The sequence below is a fragment of the Chiloscyllium plagiosum genome, unplaced genomic scaffold (assembly GCF_037043375.1).
Source record: "Chiloscyllium plagiosum isolate Xiang-an unplaced genomic scaffold, Cpla_swu_hap1 HiC_scaffold_6, whole genome shotgun sequence".
In the NCBI taxonomy this organism is placed as follows: Eukaryota; Metazoa; Chordata; class Chondrichthyes; order Orectolobiformes; family Hemiscylliidae; genus Chiloscyllium; species Chiloscyllium plagiosum.
The window spans coordinates 83,061,894-83,080,477 of NW_028270144.1; the positions used below are offsets into that span (position 1 = coordinate 83,061,894).

The following is an 18,584-nucleotide window of genomic DNA, read 5'->3' on the forward strand; positions in this document are numbered from 1 at the left end:
ATTAAAGACCCTTTTGAGAAAATTTCCTTTGGTCATTTCAGATGCAGCGTTACTTCAGTTCAATAGTCCATACTCTAAGCTGCTTTTGTTAATTCATGCGTTTCAAACATAGTAATAAGCTGAATTACTTACTTTCTGCTGCCATTCAGTAGCCTCTGCTTCCTTCTTCCTCTTGGCATCCTCCAAAAGTGCAATTTTGGCTGTAAATTCAGCAAGTTCAGCAGCCTAAAAAAGGAACACCAACAAATTAAATGAACATTGCACAATTTCACAACTATACATTTGCTCAAAGTTAACATCCAAGCATATTTTGTAGAGGCATGAATGGCAAGCAACCCTTATCTTGAGCATTTAGAAAGGAATGAATTAAGGAGTGGTCAGCATCACCTTGAAAAAGCAGTCATGTTTGACAAATTAACAAAGGTTTTGTTTTGAAGAATGACCAACTGAATGAAGGAAAATGGAGATAGGAAACCGGAGACAAGAAAAGCAATGCAAAAGGATATACAGAGGAGCCTTGATTGTCCAAAAGGACACAGGCTGGGAGTATTTCATTCAGTTAATCGAATTCCGGATAATCAAATGCTGGATAACGTTTTAGCCAAGTATCGGGACCTTGCAATCATGCCGGATAATCTGATATTCGGATAATTGAATGCCAGATTTTAGAGGTTCCTCTGTAGTACATAAAAGGAAACAACATTATGAATTTTTAGAAGTTGTTTATCTGATACAGACCCTCATTCTAAAGTCGATTTGGGTTTGTATGCTTTAACATGCAACTGGGTAAACAGAAAAAGCTTTAAACATTTCAAAGCATAGATAGCAGATTCAAGTTTTATTCAATGGAACATAAAATCTATAGGTTGGACCAGCATTTATTGCCCACTGTCAAGCTGGTGGTAGAGGAGTGCCTTTGTGACCTGTAACCACCTGTAGTTTAGGTACACAATGCTATTAGAAAGAGACTCGAGGATTTTGACCCAGCAACACTGAAGGAACAGTGATATAAATTTCCAAGTCAGGATATTTTGAATAGTTTGGAGGGGAACTTGCAGTTGGTGGTACTTCCATGTTTCTGCTGCCTTTGTCCTTCAAGAAAGTAGCGGTTATAAGTTTGGAACATGCTGTCTGAGTCTTGGTGAATTTCAGCAGTATATTCTGTACATTTCCAATTAGTATTTATACTGCATTCATGCAGGCACGTGAGGATTTTCCAATCACACTCCAGAGATATTAGTATGACTAGTTGAGTGCATGAGCATGATTCAGCAATGGCGTGGCCATTGAATGTCAAGGACCAAATAGTTAGACTCTCATTTGCTTGGAATGGCCATTACTTGCCACTTCTGTCATGTGAATGATATTCAATTGTCTACCCAAATTTGGATATCATCCAGGTCTTACTGCATTTGTGACTCGTCAAGCAGTCACTATGCAAATGGCATCAGTGAGCATTCCCATCAAGGTCACTTATGAAACACTTGCAGGCAGTACTGCCTAGGACACGACAGAGTATCTCCTGCAGTGATATTCTGGATCTGAAACTATTGGCCTCCAGCAACTACAATCATCTTCCTTTGTGCTTGGTATGACTCCAAATGAGAGACAGCTTCCTCAAAAGATTCCAGACTGATTTTAACTTGGGCCCTTGATGTCACACTAAATCAACTACAGTTTTGAGGTCATTAGTGGCCATGTCCACCTCATGGCTAGAATTCAACTCTTGTCCATGTTTGAGCCAAGCATGTAACAAGTTCAGAAGCCGAGTGGCCCTGGTAGAATACAAACTGGGCATCACTGAGCAGGTTATTGCTGAGCAAGTGCTGCCTAACAGCACTCTTCATGTTATATCACTTTATTGAAACAGAGTAGACAGATGGGGCCATAGAAGGATAGGTTGTATTCAGTTTGCTGTGTTTAAACAGGACATACCTGGGAAGATGCCAGTGTTGTAGCTGTAATAGAATAGCTTAGCTAAGTGAGCAGAACATCAGAGGCACATCTTTAGTACAACTTCTGGAATGTGGTCTAGATCTATAGCCTTTGCAGTATCCAGTGCCTCACACAATGAGATCATGTCATCATGAGTGAAAAGAATTGGCTGAAGACTGGCAACTGTGATATTGGAATCATTGGGGAAGGTGGAGATGGATCATCTACATAGCACTTGTGGCTTAAGATTGCTACAAAATGCTTCAGCATTCTCTTTGCATTATGTCCTGGGTTCCCCCATTTTTCAGGATGGAGATTTGTGGAGCCTCCAGGTCCAGTGAGTTGTTTTAGTTGTACACCAATCATTCACAACGATGTAGCAGGACCAGAGCTTAAATCCAATCTGTAGGATGTGGTATCGTTTATCTCTGCCCATCACTTGCTACTAACGTTGTTTGATATCTCCTACTTTTGGTATGCCTGGTGCTGTCCTTCACTGAACTAGGACTGATCCTTGGCTTTATCGCAAGTGAAGACTAGAGGATATGCTTGGCCATGAGATTATAAAATTGCATTGGAGTAGTAAGTCTTTTGCTACTGATGGCCCACAGCACTTCATGTATGCCCATTGTGGAGTGGTTAGATCTGATCAGAAAAGTCCATCTCATATAGCATTGAGGTAGTGCCACACAACAACGTACAGCACCCTCAAAATGTTATCTCCAAAGACTGCACAGCATTCACTCCTACCAACGTCAGGGACAAATGCATAAGAGTAGGTAGATTAATGAGGATGAGATTGTGTTTCTTTTTAAACCCTCTGATTGGTTCCCTGCTGCAAACTCAGTCTGTGTTTTAAGATTGCATCAGCTATCAAAAGTTACTGCAAATTTACTCTTAGCAATGAATAGTAAAGTCGCCACCCAGTACATTCTGCATGCTTGCCACTCAGTCTTGCCTCCAAGTGCTGTGCAAAACAGAGGAGTAATGACTGATCAGTCAAGGAGGTGCTAATCTGCAAGATATTTCCTCACCCATGACTGATCTGATGCCACAGACTTCATGGATCTGGAGTCAATGGGGAGAACTTCTACAGCAACATCCTTCCAAATGTTTACCATTGTTTCATCACCTCTGTTGAACTGTGCCCTGCCAATATCTGGGACATTGTCAGGTCATCACTTAACTAGTCTGCAGACAACTCTTAAGTTTAGCACTAGCCCTCAGTTAGGAAGGAGGATATTGTAGTATGAACAGAGCTATGTTTATCATTCCTTTACAATGCCTTAGTAGATACCAGGTGGTGTCTGGTTTCCTTCTTCCTTTTGAGATTTTCTAGCAACTAATACAACTGGATGACTTGCTACACTGTTGTCTACACAAAAAGGCTGATCAGGTGAGAGGAGTATTCCTTCCCTTAGGAAATTAACAAACCAGATAGACTTTTTGTCAACTGTCAATTTAAAATGATTTCACGGTCATTAGACTTGTAAATCCAGGGTTTACTAAATTCAAATTCCAACATCTGCCATAGGATTCAAACCCAGGACTCCAGAACAATCCCTAGGTGTCTGGATTATTGGTTCAGTGACAAGATATATGGCCATTGCCTCCCCTTCTTTGCATTTAATGCAAATAAAATATTTTTGTTCTTTGTTTTCTTCACTTAAAAATTGACAAGTCTAGTATAAAAGGTGTGAATGAGCAGCTATGCAGAGATATAGTTGAGGATTAATGAACTACTTATTAAAGAACCTGTCAGACCTTTGCATCATTAAAAGGAAAACTACAAATCAAACTCTTGTAACTTCAAGGACATGGCAGAGCTTCAAATTCTGATTATCAGTTTCTATTCGAGCAGCAAATGTTCAGTTTCCATTAACTTAACTGTACATTGTACCAAAGTGCAGACTATCAAAGCGGAAGTCAATACAGAAAAGAAAAATTGGGGTGATGGACCAAACCATATACATTAAATATTTATGAGCTTTTGGCATGAACTCCCAAACAGAGGCTGATGTAGGAACAGGAGGCAATCCCTTCTGATCATGGTTGATCAAGGACTTCAATGCCTTTTACCCAGCCATCCCATAACCCTGATAATGATAATTGGTATCTAGAGATCTATCAATCTCTACCATAAACATACCCAAAGACAAAGCTTCTGTGGCCCTCTGTGGTAGACAGCTGCAAAGGTTCATTACCCTCTGAATAAAGAGAGACCCTCATCTTGGAAGCATCCCTCCCAGTATTTTTAAAATCATGCTCAGATTCTGGATTCCATAACTAGGTTAAGTTGCTCACCTGCATCGACCCAATCTGAAGTGTACAAAAAGGGACCACCATATCACCACTCATTCCAAAACTCTAGAGAATACAAACCCAGTTTATCCAAACACCCTTCATAGGACAGTCCTACCATTCTGGAAACAAGTCTAACAATTCTTTGTTGCACTCCTGAAATGGCAATATCATTGTGCAGTTTTGGTTTCCTTATCACAGAGTTATCCAGATGCAGTCTATCAAAGCTTCTGTACAATTCAAGCAAGACGTTACTACTCCTGTGCTCAAATGTTCTTGCAATAAAGGCAAACATTCCATAAGCCTTCCTAATAGATCTGCTGCACCTGTGTATTAGCTTTCAGATCCCTTTGTACATTTAAACTTTTTAACCTCTTAGGAGGCAAGAACTGCACTTCACCTCATTTCCTCCTGCCAAAGTGAATAACCACAGTTTTTCACATAATATTCAATCATGTCATGTTCTTTACTTTTCACTATACTTATTGAAATTCTCCTGAAGCCTCTTTGGGTGTCCCAAAGTCTTCCATAGAAATAGTAAGAAAGTTGATAAAAGAGAAGTATGGCTGATAAGGGACCAAAAAAAAAAAAGGGGGATTTACACCTAGGTGGCAGCGACATGGCTGAAGTATTAAATGAATACTTTGCATCTGTCCTTGATAAAGATAGAGATGCTACCCACGCCATAGTGACAGAGGAGAGAACTGCATCACTAGAAGAGTTCAAAATTCATAGACAAAAAAAAAAGTGTTGGGACAGACCATTGGTAGTTAACCTTGACAAGACACCAGGACCACAAGAAATACGTTCAAAGAATTCTGAAGTCAGTCAAATGGAAAAATTGTAAAACCATCAGATGCTAGTGCCAGAAAAATGATGAATTGAACACATTACAACCCTGTTCAAGAAACTTTGAAGGGTAATTTCAGCAATTAAAGACCACCACAAGTTAAACTAAGACAATTACTCGTGATAACATGAGTAGTTACTTAGAAAAAAGGTGGGTTGATTTGGGTTAAATGGATTAATGTTTGCAGTGGAGTTCACCAGGACTCTGTACTGGGACCCTTGTTTTTCACTGATACATTAATGATCTAGATCTTGGTGGAGAAGGGACAATTTCAAAGCTTGATGACAAAACTTGGAAGAACTGTATACTGCGAGAAGGACAGTGTAGAAGTCCAGAAAAGTGAGGGGTGATACATATTTGTAGGAAGAACATTGAAAGAAAATAAATAGGGGATTGAATTCAAAGGGCTTACAGAAGCAGAGAGAGATCTAGCTGCATCTGTGCATAGATCATTGTTAGTGGCAGGACAAAGTAGTAAATCATACAGCATCCTCAGCTTTATAATAGAGCTGAGTACAAGAGAAAGGTAGTGACGGTGAACTTGTACAGGACACTTACTAGACCTCAGCTAGTGTCTTGTGTACAGTCTAGGCACCACATAGGAAGGACGTGAACATATTTGAGACTGCAGAAATCATTTACAAAAATGGTTCCAGGAAAAAGAACTTCAGTTGAGGATAATGGAAGAGGATGGTGCTTTTCTCCTTGGAAAAAAGGATAAAAAAGGAGATCTGTAAAAGGTTCACGGTCATAGGCAGGCTAAATGGAGTAGATAGGGAGAGACTTCATCCACTTGCATAAGGGTTTTAAAAAAAAAAAAGATTTAAAGGCGATTTGCAAAAGAGACTGGTGAAGCAAGGACATTTTCCAATGAGTTGTTAGGGTATGGTATGCACTTGCCTAGAAGTGTGGTGGAGGTAGATTCAATTTAACTATGCAAAGGTATGCTGAAAAAGGAGATTGCCTAGTGCCAATGATTCCTAATTAGCAAGTCAATGCAGGCATGATGTACCAAATGGGCTTCTGTGCCATGACAATGATTCTGTATCATCCACATATTACATATGGTCCCCACCTCCAAGTCATTGATTACATAGTGACTAGTTGGTGCCTCAATTACTTTCAGCTTTCTCAATAATCACAGCTCGCCAACCACAAGAATGACCCTTTTTTAAAAAAAAATTGTTTGCCAATTAATCCATGCTGGCACATTACCTTCTATCCCATGTGCTTTAATTTTTCTAACCAGCCTCTTGTGTGGGACTTCAAAAGCCATATCTCAGGCAGGATGTACTGGCCCTGAAGCATGTTCAGAGGAGGTTCATGAGAATGGTCCCAGGAAAGAAGAGCTTAACATGTGAGGGACACTGGAGGATGTTGTTTATACTCAATAGAGAGTTTAGAAGGTTGGGGGGAGGGAGGAGGGAGGAGGAATCTGACAAACATACAGAATGCTGAATGGCTTGAACAGTGTAGATTTTATAAAGATGTTTCCATTCATAGGAGATTAGGACCCAGAGGGCATAGCCTTAGAGTAGAGTAAAAGGGAAGATCTTTTAGAATGGAGATAGGAGAAACTTCAACTAGACAGTGGTGAATCTATGGAATTCATTGCCACAGAAGGCTGTGGAGGCCAGGTCATTGAGTATATTTAAGACGGAGATAGATTGATTCCAGAGTATGAAGGAGATCAAAGATCACAGGGAAAAAGCAAGAGAATGGGGTTGAGAAATTGATGATTGAATGGCAGAGCAGACTCGATGGGCTGCATAGTCTAATTTCTGCTCCTATATCTTATGGTCTAACAGTCTTCTGAAAATTTAAGTATACTGTATAGACTTATCTATCCCTTCTACCTTAAACTCCAACAAGCTTCTCTAAAACAATTACCCATATGCAGATTAGGGTACAGGGTACAATAGCGAGGACATGAAGTGTCTTTAACAAATTCAGTGTTGCTAGAGTATTGTGTACAGCTCGAGGTTCCACATAGGAAAGATGTGAATGCACAGAAATGGTTTACAAGAATGGTTCCCAGGGATGCATCCATCCTTTTTAGTAGATTTTAGCCTTATCAGCTGTAAGGAAAAAGTTAACAGGCCTGAAGTAGCCAGTTTCGCCCCCTCGGATTTCTTAAAAAGGCGTGGATAACATTTGCTACCTTCCAATTCATAAACATCATTCTAAAATCTGTAAAAGTTTGGAAGATAATGACTACTGCATTAACGATCTCTTTAGCTTCCACCTTCAATACTCTGGGATGTAGTACCAATATTTAAAAATTGAATAAGGAAATATTTAAAAATCAAAGTAAATTATATACCAGTTAGCTCAACACTCATTCTTGAGAAGGAGTGAGTTATTCGATACTTAAGAAAATTGCATCACACCAACCTGTTGAAAACTGAACAATTATTCAGCCCTTCAAGCCTGCTGTACCATTTAATATGCTGTAGTGGATATAACTGCGGTCACAACTCCACTTTCCTGTCTCCACCCCCCTCTCTGAAGCCAATACTCCCTTGTCAAACATCAACTCAGTCTTGGAAAAAGAATTTCAATGACCCAGTCTCCACTATTTCTTGGGAAAGAATTCAGTGGTTTAACCACTCTCCCCATTCAGCCTTAAAAGACAAAAGCTTCAGGTTCTTAAATACCATCCCCTAGTCACTCTTACAAAGGGAAGACAGACTTGATGGTGGAAATCAGAGACTATAGAATCTTGCGAAATAGCAATAATCACATTCTAAACTTCCAATAGATAAAAGCATACAATCTGTTCAAGCTTTCTTCATAAAATATGCCCTTCATCTCAGGAACAAATTGTTCAGTTAATATATGAAGGCTATCCTGTTGACTTAAGATTTTCAGAGGACTTGTAATGATGTATAGCACAATAGATTCCTTTAAAGATTGCTACATCATTACACAAGTACAACTGCTACAAAATAGAGGCAACACAATCTTCTTCCACCACCTATGTACAAAAGATAGATTTGTACTGGACATGCATCTCAGCCACATGACCACCTGGAATTTATCTTTTGAAGTTATCCTATCCAATTTGCCAATTTTTCTCCAATTGAGTTTCTGTGAAACATCTTTTGACATCTTGGTTCTGAAGACTAAACAAAATTTGGGGCAAATTTTGTACATTTTCCCCCTTGTATTGACCAAAGAATTACTAAAAATTAACAGCTAGTCTTTCCATTCTATTATCAAGTGTAAATTCATTATCTACAGTATCTTGCAGCCAATTAAGCATAAAAGCAAAACGAGGCTGATGTGTTTTACGAACCAAGATGGTGTGGTAAAGTAATTTTTTTTTAATAAAACAATGTAATTATGCCATACTGAAGTCAGTTTTCAGCACCATTATAGAAAAGCAAAGGAAGATGTGAAGCTGGGAGAATGGGAATAGTTCAGCATTTCTGAAACTGGCCTAGACAAGATGAATTGTTCCCTATGCTGACGAACATCTAAAAATTGTCTTTAACACAGGTACAGCTCAACAAGCAGATAAAGCAGCAAAAGATAAATGGCATCAGAAGGAATCACTAAAAAGGGGGAAAAAAAAAAATGTAGTATGCAGAAATTGTAAATCAAAAGCCAAATAAAAATCTGGAACCACTGAAGAAACAGATGCTGATACAGAGGTTCAGTAACTTTTGGCCCATTTCAGAAAGTGGGCAATATGCTTAAAACAATTACCTCAAAATTTCTTTTTGCACATAACTCGCTTTCCTCTGGAGCCCAATTCAGAGCCCCACAGCTTCAGAGAAATAACAGCAAAATTATGAATTTTCTTTTTACAAAAACATGACTTTACAGTGAACAGAATTATAAATAGGAACAGGAATAGGCTATTCAGCCCATAAGCCTGTTTGACCATTCAATAGGATCATAGCTGATCCAACACATGCCCATTTTCCTACCCTTTCCCCAAAACCCTTGATTTCCCTAATCAAGAATCTCTCCCAGCTTTAAATATACACAAGTCTTGTAGATTTTTTTTTAGAAAAAACTCAAATAAGCCGAATTGCTGATTTTAAAATTTGCATCTCCTCAATCTTCCCATTTCCTTCTATCCTGACTTCAAGACAAAATTTGAATTTTCCATGCTGTTCACAAATCTGCCATTTTGCAGAGGTTCTCCCATGCGTAAATTTTCATAGTATTTTAAGCAGAGGCTGCAAAAAAAAAAAAAAAAAAAATCCTAAAACTTGTTCAGCATTTCCTGGACTTTATATTACCAGAGCCTGACATGCGTATACCACTTCTGGAAAATTCTGAAAATGGATGCAGTGAAGTTGGAGGAAGGTTCATTTTAAAATTTCTGGAGGGTGGCGATGTGGAAGGCATGAGGAAAGCATGAAAGGGGCTATGCCATGTCTACATCCTCTCTCAGTATTTGGGTTTTGAACATTTCACTTTAAAGTGCGAAAAAGATATGAGTGTTTTATGGCTCTTGTTCTATCCTCCTGCCACTTCCCTTATTCCTCTCCCACACATCTTGCATAGAATCATAGTACAGCATAGGCCCATCGGTCAATTGAGTTGCACCAACAAACTAATCAGAATCTACTACATCACATTTTCCAATGATTCCCTTTCCCAAATATGAAATCTAACCACTGCCACACAATTTTAAGTGAAAAATTTCACAATTAAAGTCTTGTAGTTCCTGCACTTAGCAAAATTACTTGGTGCACTAAGGGCTCACATGACTTTAATGGGTAGGTGGGTGACAGACATGTGAATTGGGGGAGTGGGGGAAAAAGAAAGAAAAGGTGCTCTTTTGCCCCTTGAACCTGCTTTACCATTCCATGAAAATCATGGCTGAACAATTTATTGCAAGTTTCATTTTAGCATCTATTCCCAATAATTTGGGATTTTGTTAGGAGAGAGAACCAATTTATCTTTTCCTAAAAAGATTCAGTGACCCTGTTTCACCATCATCTGAAGCAAATCACATAACGCTCAAAGATTTAGCTTAGTTATACAGTCAGATGTACAGCATGGAAACAGACCCTTCGGTCCAACCCGTCCATGCCGACCAGATATTCCAACCCAATCTAGTCCCACATGCCAGCGCCCAGCCCATATCCCTCCAAATCCTTCCTATTCATATACTTATCCAAATGCCTCTGAAATGCTGCAATTGTACCAGCCTTCACCACATCCTCTGGCAGTTCATTCCATAGACGTACCACCCTCTGCGTGAAAAAGTTGCCCCGAGGTCTCTTTTATATCTTTCCCCTCTCAATCTATGCCCTCTAGTTCTGGACTCCCCAATCCCAGGGAAGAGACTGTCTATTTATCCTATCCACGCGCCTCAATTTTGTAAACCTCTAAGGTCACCCCTCAGATTCCGACGCTCCAGGGAAAACAGCCCCAGCCTATTCAACCTCTTCCTGTAGCTCAGAACCTCCAACCCTGGCAACATCCTTGTAAATCTTTTCTGAACCCTTTCAAGTATCACAACATCCTTCCAATAGGAAGGAGACCAGAATTGCATGCAATATTCCAACAGTGGCCTAACCAATGTCCTGTAAAGCCGCAACATGACCTCCCAACTCCTGTACTCAATACTCTGACCAATAAAGGAAAGCATACCAAACACCTTCTTCACTATCCTATCCACCTGCAACTCCACTTTCAAGGAGCTATGAACCTGCACTCCAAGGTCCTTGTTCAGCAACACTACCTAGGACCTTACCATTAAGCGTAAAAGTCCTGCTAAGATTTGCTTTCCCCAAAATGCAGCACCTCACATTTATCCGAATTAAACTCCATCTGCCACTTCTCAGCCCAATGGCCCAGATCCTGTTGTAGTTTGAGGTAACCCGCTTTGCTGTCCACTACACCTCCAATTTTGGTGTCATCTGCCAACTTACTAACCGTACCTCTTATGCCCGTATCCAAACCATTTATGTGTATACTTTATATTGTATACTTTAACACAAGGAGTATCAGAAATAAGGTGGGTGAACTTAAAGCGTGGATCGGTACCTGGGACTATGATGTTCCTGGTTACAGATGTTTCAGTAAGATTAGGGAGGGTGGTAAAAAAGGAGGGGGGGGTGGCGTTGCTAATTAGAAATGGTATAACGGCTGCAGAAAGGCAGTTCGAGGGGGATCTGCCTGTGGAGGTAGTATGGGCTGAAGTCAGAAATAGGAAAGGAGCAGTCATCTTGTTGGGTGTTTACTATAGGCCCAATAGCAGCAGAGACGTGGAGAAACAGATTGGGAAACAGATTTTGGAAAGGTGCAGAAGCCACAGGGTAGTAGTCATGGGCGATTTCAACTTCCCAAATATTGATTGGAAGCTCTTTAGATCAAGTAGATTGGACGGGGCGGTGTTTGTGCAGTGTGTCCAGGAAGCTTTTCTAACTCAGTATGTAGATTGTCCGACCAGAGGGGAGGCCATATTGGATTTGGTACTCTGTAACGAACCAGGACAAGTGATGGGCTTGTTAGTGGGTGAACATTTTGGTGATGGTGACCACAATTGTGTGACTTTCACCTTGGTTATGGAGAGCTAGGTGTGTGCAACAGGGTAGGTTCTACAATTGGGGGGGGGTAAATACGATGCTGCAAGACAGGATCTGAGGAGCATAAGTTGGGAGCATAGGCGGTCAGGGAAGGATGTCGTGGAAATGTGGAACTTTTTCAAGGAACAGATACGACGTGTCCTTGATATGTATGTACCTGTCAGGCAGGAAAGAGATGGTCGTGTGAGGGAACCTTGGTTGACGAGGGAGGTTGAATGTCTTGTAAAGAGGAAGAAGGATGCTTACATAAGGTTGAGGAAGCAAGGTTCAGACAGAGCATTGGAGGGATACAGGATTGCCAGAAGGGAGCTGAAGAAAGGGATTAGGAGAGCTAAGAGAGGGCATGAAAAATCTTTGGCGGATAGGATCAAGGATAACCAAGGCATTTTATGCGTATGTGAGAAACATGAGAATGACGAGAACGAGGGTAGGTCTGACCAAGGACAGTAGTGGGAGACTGTGTATTGAGTCGGAAGAGATAGAGGTCTTGAATGAGTACTTTTCTTCAGTATTTACAAACGAAAGGAACCGTATTGTTGAAGAGGAGTGTGAAACGGACTGGTAAACTAGAGGCGATACTTGTTGGAAGGAAGATGTGTTGGACATTTTGAACAATTTGAGGATAGACAAGTCCCCCGGGCCTGACTGGATATATCCTAGGATTATGTGGGAAGCAAGAGAGGAAATTGCAGAGCCATTGGCAATGATCTTTTTGTCTTCACGGTCAACAGGGGTGGTACCAGGGGACTGGAGAGTGGCAAATGTTGTGTCCTGTTCAAAAAAGGGAATAGGGATAACCCCGGGAATTACAGACCAGTTAGTCTTACTTCGGTGGTAGGCAAAGTAATGGAAAGGGTACTGAGGGATAGGATTTATGAGTATCTGGAAAGACACTGCTTGATTAGGGACAGCCAGCACAGATTTGTGAAGGGTAGGTCTTGCCTTACAAGTCTTATTGAATTCTTTGAGGAGGTGACCAAGCATGTGGATGACGGTAGAGCAGTGGATGTAGTGTACATGGATTTTAGTAAGGCACTTGATAAGGTTCCCCATGGTAGGCTTATGTGGAAAGTGAATAGGCATGGGATTGAGGGAAATTTGGCCAGTTGGATAGAAAACTGGCTAACCGGTCGAAGTCAGAGAGTGGTGGTAGATGGCAAATATTCAGCCTGGAGCCCAGTTACAAGTGGAGTTCCGCAGGGATCAGTTCTGGGTCCTCTGCTGTTTGTAATTTTTATTAATGACTTGGAAGAGGGAGTCGAAGGGTGGGTCAGTAAATTTGCAGACGATACAAAGATTGGTGGAGTTGTGGATAGTGAAGAGGGCTGTTGTCGGCTGCAAAGGGACTTAGATATGATGCAGAGCTGGGCAGAGGAGTGGCAGATTGAGTTCAACCCTGTCAAGTGTGAGGTTGTCCATTTTGGAAGGACAAATAAGAATGCGGAATACAGGGTTAACGGTAGGGTTCTTAGTAAGGTGGAGGAGCAGAGGGATCTTGGGGTCTATGTTCATAGATCTTTGAAAGGTGCCACTCAGGTGGATAGAGCTTGTAAGAAGGCCTATGGTGTATTAGCGTTCATTAGCAGAGGGACTGAATTCAAGAGTCGTGAAGTGATGTTGCAGCTGTACAGGACCTTGGATAGGCCACATTTGGAGTACTGTGTGCAGTTCTGGTCGCCTCACTTTAGGAAAGATGTGAAAGCTTTGGAGAGGGTGCAGAGAAGATTTACCAGGATGTTGCCTGGAATGGAGAATAGGTCGTACGAGGATAGGTTGAGAGTGCTAGGCCTTTTCTCGTTGGAACGGCGAAGGATGAGGGGTGACTTGATAGAGGTTTAAAAGATGATCAGAGGAATAGATAGAGTAGTCAGAAACTTTTCTCCTGGGTACAACAGAGTGTTACAAGGGGACATAAATTTAAGGTGAAGAGTGGAAGGTATTTGGGGGGGGGGGGATGTCAGGGGTAGGTTCTTTACCCAAGAGTGGTGGGGGCATGGAATGCGCTGCCTGTGGGAGTGGCAGAGTCAGAATCATTGGCGACCTTTAAGCGGCAATTGGATAGGTACATGGATGGATGCTTAAGTTAGGACAAATGTTCGGCACAACATCGTGGGCCAAAGGGTCTGTTCTGTGCTGTACTGTTCTATGTTCTGTGATTTAGAGGCCCAGCACCGATCCTTGGGTAACATTCCACTGGTCACAGGCCTCCAGTCTGAAAAGCAACCCACCACCACCACCACCCTGTCTTCGACCTTTGAGCCAGTTCTGTATCCAAATAGCTAGTTTTCCCTGTATTCCATGAGATCTAACCTTGCTAATCAGTCTCCCATGGGGAACCTTGTCGAACACCTTACTGAAGTCCACGTAGATCACATCTGCTCTGCCCTCAATCTTTTGTTACTTCTTCAAAAAAACTCAATCAAGTTTGAAAGACATGATTTCCCATGCACAAAGCCATGTTGACTATTCCGAATCAGTCCTTGCCTTTCCAAATAGATGTACATCCTGTCCCTCAGGATTCCTTCCAACTACTTGCCCACCACGGAGGTCAGGCTCACCGGTCTATAGTTCCCTGGCTTGTCTTTACTACCCTTCTTAAACAGTGGCTCCACGTTTGCCAACCTCTAATCTTCCGGCACCTCACCTGTGACTATCGATGATACAAGTATCTCAGCAAGAGGCTCAGCAATCACTTCTCTAGCTTCCCACAGAGTTCTCGGGTACACCTGAGCAGGTCCTGGGGATTTATCCACCTTTAACTGTTTCAAGACATCCAGCACTTCCTCTCCTGTAATCTGGACATTTTGCAAGATGTCACCATCTATTTCCCTACAGTTTATACCTTCCATATCATTTTCCACAGTAATAACTGATGCAAAAATATTTAATATCTCCCCCATTTTCTGTGGCTCCACACAAAGGCCGCCTTGCTGATCTTTGAGGGGCTCTATTCTCTCCCTCGTTACCCTTTTGTCCTTAATATATTTGTAAAAACCCTTTGGCAAATAGAATTAAAGGAGAATCCAAAGCTATGTCCCCATTTTGCCCTCCTGATTTTCCCCTTAAGTATACTCCTACTTTCTTTATACTCCAAGGATTCACTCTATCTATCCTGTCTATACCTGACAAATGCTTCCTTCTTTTTCTTAACCATACCCTCAAATTTCTTCAGTCATCCAGCATCCCTATACCTACCAGCCTTCCCTTTCACCCTGACAGGAATATACTCTCTGGATTCTTGTTATCTCATTCCTGAAGGCTTCCATTTTCCAGCCGTCCATTTACCTGCAAACATCTGCCTCCAAAATCAGCTTTCAAAAGTTCTTGCCTAATACCGTCAAAATTGGCCTTTCTTCAATTTAGAACTTCAACTTTTAGATTTGGTCTATCCTTTTCCATCACTATTTTAAAATGAATAGAATTACGGTCGCTGGCCCCAAAGTGCTCCCCCACTGACACCTCAGTCACCTGCCCTGCCTTATTTCCCAAGAGTAGGTCAAGTTTTGCACCTTCTTTAGTAGGTACATCCACATACTGAATCAGAAAATTGTGTTGTACACACAAATTCCTCTCCATTTAAACCTTTGGCAGTCCCATTCTAAAAAGCTAGCTCTTCATTTTAGACAGATGCTCTAAGTTCTAGACTGACTCAAGTAGAAACATCTACCTTATCAAGACCATTCAGGATCTCGCACTTCAAATCAATCAAGTAACCCCTCACTCCTCAGACTCCACTGGAAACAAGCCCAGTCTGTTGAACCATTCCTCATAAGACAATCCACCTTATTCTGTAGATCAATTTAACAAATCTCCTAAACCAACTCCAATATATTTACAATCCTCCAAATTGCACATTGTATTAACAATACATTGTATAACTGAGGCATAGCATCCTTATCTCAAGGATAAGCAGCCTTCATGATATGCTATACCTGTAAAGATACAGCCTGCAACTCATCCACCAGAATACCCAAATCCCTGTGCAGATGGGAATTCTACAATCATTCTCTATTTCAGCAATTCTGTTTTTAATTCTTCTGATCAAAATGAAATTTCAGATTTTCCATATTGTACTCAGCCAGTATTTTGCCTTCTTCACAACACTTACTTTCAGGTCATCAAAAACTCAACTACGCCTGCCTTCACACAAACTATTAACTTGTAAAAGGGCAAGACCCCAGCAGGACACCGCTAATACATTCTGCAAATCAGAAAAGACCCCATTTATGGAAACTTTTCTACCAGCCAATCTTCTATCCTCACTCGTATGCTATCCCCTACATGACATTCTTCTATTTTGAACAATAAAATTTTTGTTGTGGCACCTTATCAAATGCTTTCTGTAAATTTAAGTCCAGTACATCTATAGGCTCTGTTGATCTTCTGTGCACATTACTCCTTCAAATAATGAAAAGGAGTCTAGCTAAATAGATTTCCTTCACAAAATCATGCTCAAATCTTTCCAGTTATCCAGATTTTTTATTTAAAAATGGCACAGAGTTCATAACCACCTTAAATGACCAATTCTAACACCTCCCTCATGACAGATAGGCCTGAACTGTACGTTCTTTCAGCCCTCCATGTTGTGCTGACCTTTTATCCTGCTTGAAAATCAAGCTAAGCTACATACCCTTCATTTTACTGTCATCCATGTGCCTACTCAAGAGTCACTTAAAACGTCCCTAATGTATCTAACTCTACTACCACTGCTGGCAGTGCATTCCAAACATCCACCTGTGTAAAGAATCTATCTCCGACATCTCCCCTAAACCTTCCCCTAAATCATAAAATTATGCTCGCTTGAGATAGCCTTTTCTGCCCTGGGGGAAAAAAAAAAATCTGACTCTTCACTATGCCTATCATCTTGTACATCTCTATCAAGTCACCTCGCATCCTTTGCTCCAATGAGAAAAAGCCCTAGCTCCCTCAACCTTTCATAAGGCATGCCCTCCAGTCCACGCAGCATCCTGGTAAATCTCCTCTGCCCCCCTCTAGAGCTTCCACATCCTTCCTATAATGGAGGCAACCAGAACTGAACACAATATTCCTAATCTGGTCTAACCAGGGTTTAGAGAGCTGCAGCATAACCTCAACTCTTAAATTCAATCCCCTTGCTAATAAAAGCCAACAACATACACCTTAACAACCCTATCAACTTGGGTGGCAATTTTCAAGGATAATGGATGTGGACCCAAAGTTCCCTTTGCTCCTCCACACTGCCAAGAATCCTGCCTTTAACCCTGCATTCAAATTTGACCTTCCAAAATTAATCAGTTCACATTTTTCCAGGTTGAACTTTATCTACCACTTATCAGCCTAGTACTGCATCCTGCGAATGTCCCATTACAACCTATAACAGCCCTCCACCAATCTGTGTCAACGGCAAACTTGCTAACCCATTCTTCCAATTCCTCATCCAAGGTATTCATCAAGCTAAAGTGGCATCCTTCTCTTCTTGAATAGAAAGGGTATACTTCCTTTCCAGGATCCAGTGAATTTTTAAGAATTAAAACACTAATGTAACTAGACAGTTTCTTTGACAAAGAATTTTGGTGGTAGTGTGGGGAGGGGGTAGACACTTTCATTAGAATAAGTTGCTAATGCACATGTCGAGACAGCAAGCCTTGAAGCTAGTTTGTTATCTACTTTGTTTTTGAAATGTTCAAATGCATGAAATCCAAAAGATTAGTTATGAGTATTACATTCCAGAGGGTGGGGGCAGAACAGGAGCAAAGGGGAGGACTGTATCACAATATATCCTCAATCACAAATTTTAGAAGATGTTTATAGAATATACTCCTGTCCCAATAACACTTAGGGAAGCTTAAAAAGCAGTTAGAAAGTCTTGTCAGAGTATGGATTTTACAATTAATCTTCACCTTTCTGTATAGAGATGCCTGAATTTCAGAATCAGTACAGCCATCAGAAGTTGCTGACAAATTCTTGAGAAGCAACTTTCCACTTGATTGGTTTAGAAGTAACAAAAGACAAAGTTCCTACCAGATGCTCCTGATTCTTCATCTGATCTTCAGCTTGTCGGGCCAAGGCAGCTTTCGCCTCTTCTGCATTGCGACGCTCTTTTTCTAATCTCTCCGCATCTTCTTTAGCTCTTCTCCTTTCCTGCTCAAGTTCTAAAGCTCTACGGGTTTGATCTTCTAACTCTGTTAAAAAAGATGTTTTTTAAATAATAGCTCTATTTGAAAGTAGAAGCGATCAAATGGCTATAAACTTGTGCATAAAAGCTAATGGTTCAACAATTTTAGATTTAAAAAAAAGTTATGCAAATTGCATAGATAACAATTATACCAGCTCACTGGTTGCTAACTTTGATGCAAAGCATGACCACAATACACATGACAGAAAATCAATCACTTCAACATATAATTGAAGTGTTTTGTCAAACACCAGTTCTCGCAATTATCTTGCCCAGAAAGTGCATAGACATGGAGTCAAATAATTCAACGACAGGAACAAAAATATTTACAACAGTAATCATTAACACAACTAGATAACTGGCAGAGTTATTTGAGGAATCTTGTCATATGAAATGCAAAATATGCTTCTATGTACCAACACCAGTCAATTCGATGTATACATGAGTTTCACATATTGCTGTCATCAGATTGTAAATCTGCACCACTGGCTTCCTTCTTCAAAAAGAAACTGCATTCCAAAGTTGATCAAAATAAATCCAACAGGACACTGCATCCACAAGTGAATTTTCAGTCGTGAAAATCCATCTCCAAAACGCATGGCAAGTACAGTACCATAGTCTCTTTAGTATTTATTCAGGAATGGTGTATTTGGCTGGATGAGTATGTTATGTGTTCTTCAAATACTATGTGTTGAAGGAACTGACCACATGCATATTACTCTAGAAAGTCAGAGTAAAGGATTGGTTTTTATGCACCTGACTCTCCTTACAAGCTTAAATGGATTTAATT

The 18,584-nt window shown here is 40.7% G+C and overlaps 1 protein-coding gene across 2 annotated transcripts in view; it reads right to left on the reverse strand.

Moving 5' to 3' along the window:
• The window catches only part of LOC122550719 (radixin), an 80,310-nt gene that overhangs the window by 7,877 nt on the left and 53,849 nt on the right, over positions 1–18,584 (reverse strand). For both annotated transcript variants that reach the window (XM_043691865.2, XM_043691867.2), the window contains exons 11-12: positions 17,641–17,801; positions 133–225 (exon numbers count right to left, since the gene is read on the reverse strand). In XM_043691865.2, coding sequence (XP_043547800.1) covers positions 133–225; positions 17,641–17,801 — 254 coding nt within the window. The remainder of the gene's footprint in view (positions 1–132; positions 226–17,640; positions 17,802–18,584) is intronic.